A 502-nucleotide genomic window follows, 5' to 3' on the forward strand; every position below is an offset into this window, starting at 1 on the left:
GATGGAAAAACCCTGAATGATGAATTGGAAATTATTGAAGGCATGAAGTTTGATCGAGGATATATTTCTCCATACTTTATTAACACATCAAAAGGTAAGAGCAAATCAGTAACTGAGATTTTTTTTTTTTTTTAAGATGTACAGCCCTGGGGCTGGGGAAATGGCTCAGTAGAAATAAGCGTTTGCCTGGCAAGTGCAAGGGCCTGAGTTCAATCCCCAGTTCCGCCAAAAAAAAAAAGATATATAGTACTTTGCTACCGTAGCTATTAGTTGGTGGCATACCTCTAAAAATTGATACGTTATGTTCCAAAAGTTATGTACAAAAAAGAGGAAAACGCTTTTAAAGTGTTCCAGAACTTTAGCTTAGCTTTCCTTTAAGTATAGTGCATTCATTTCTTCAATATTGCAGGCCAGAAATGTGAATTTCAGGATGCCTATGTGCTACTGAGTGAGAAGAAAATCTCTAGCGTCCAGTCCATTGTACCTGCTCTTGAAATTGCCA

At 37.5% G+C, this 502-nt stretch overlaps 1 protein-coding gene across 1 annotated transcript in view; it reads left to right on the plus strand.

The window, feature by feature from the left end:
- The window catches only part of Hspd1 (heat shock protein family D (Hsp60) member 1), a 10,655-nt gene that overhangs the window by 5,338 nt on the left and 4,815 nt on the right, over positions 1-502 (plus strand). The window contains exons 5-6 of the mRNA XM_004628665.2: positions 1-94; positions 410-498. Coding sequence (XP_004628722.1) covers positions 1-94; positions 410-498 — 183 coding nt within the window. The remainder of the gene's footprint in view (positions 95-409; positions 499-502) is intronic.

The sequence above is a fragment of the Octodon degus genome, unplaced genomic scaffold (genome assembly GCF_000260255.1).
Source record: "Octodon degus isolate 3935 unplaced genomic scaffold, OctDeg1.0 scaffold00025, whole genome shotgun sequence".
Lineage (NCBI taxonomy): Eukaryota > Metazoa > Chordata > Mammalia > Rodentia > Octodontidae > Octodon > Octodon degus.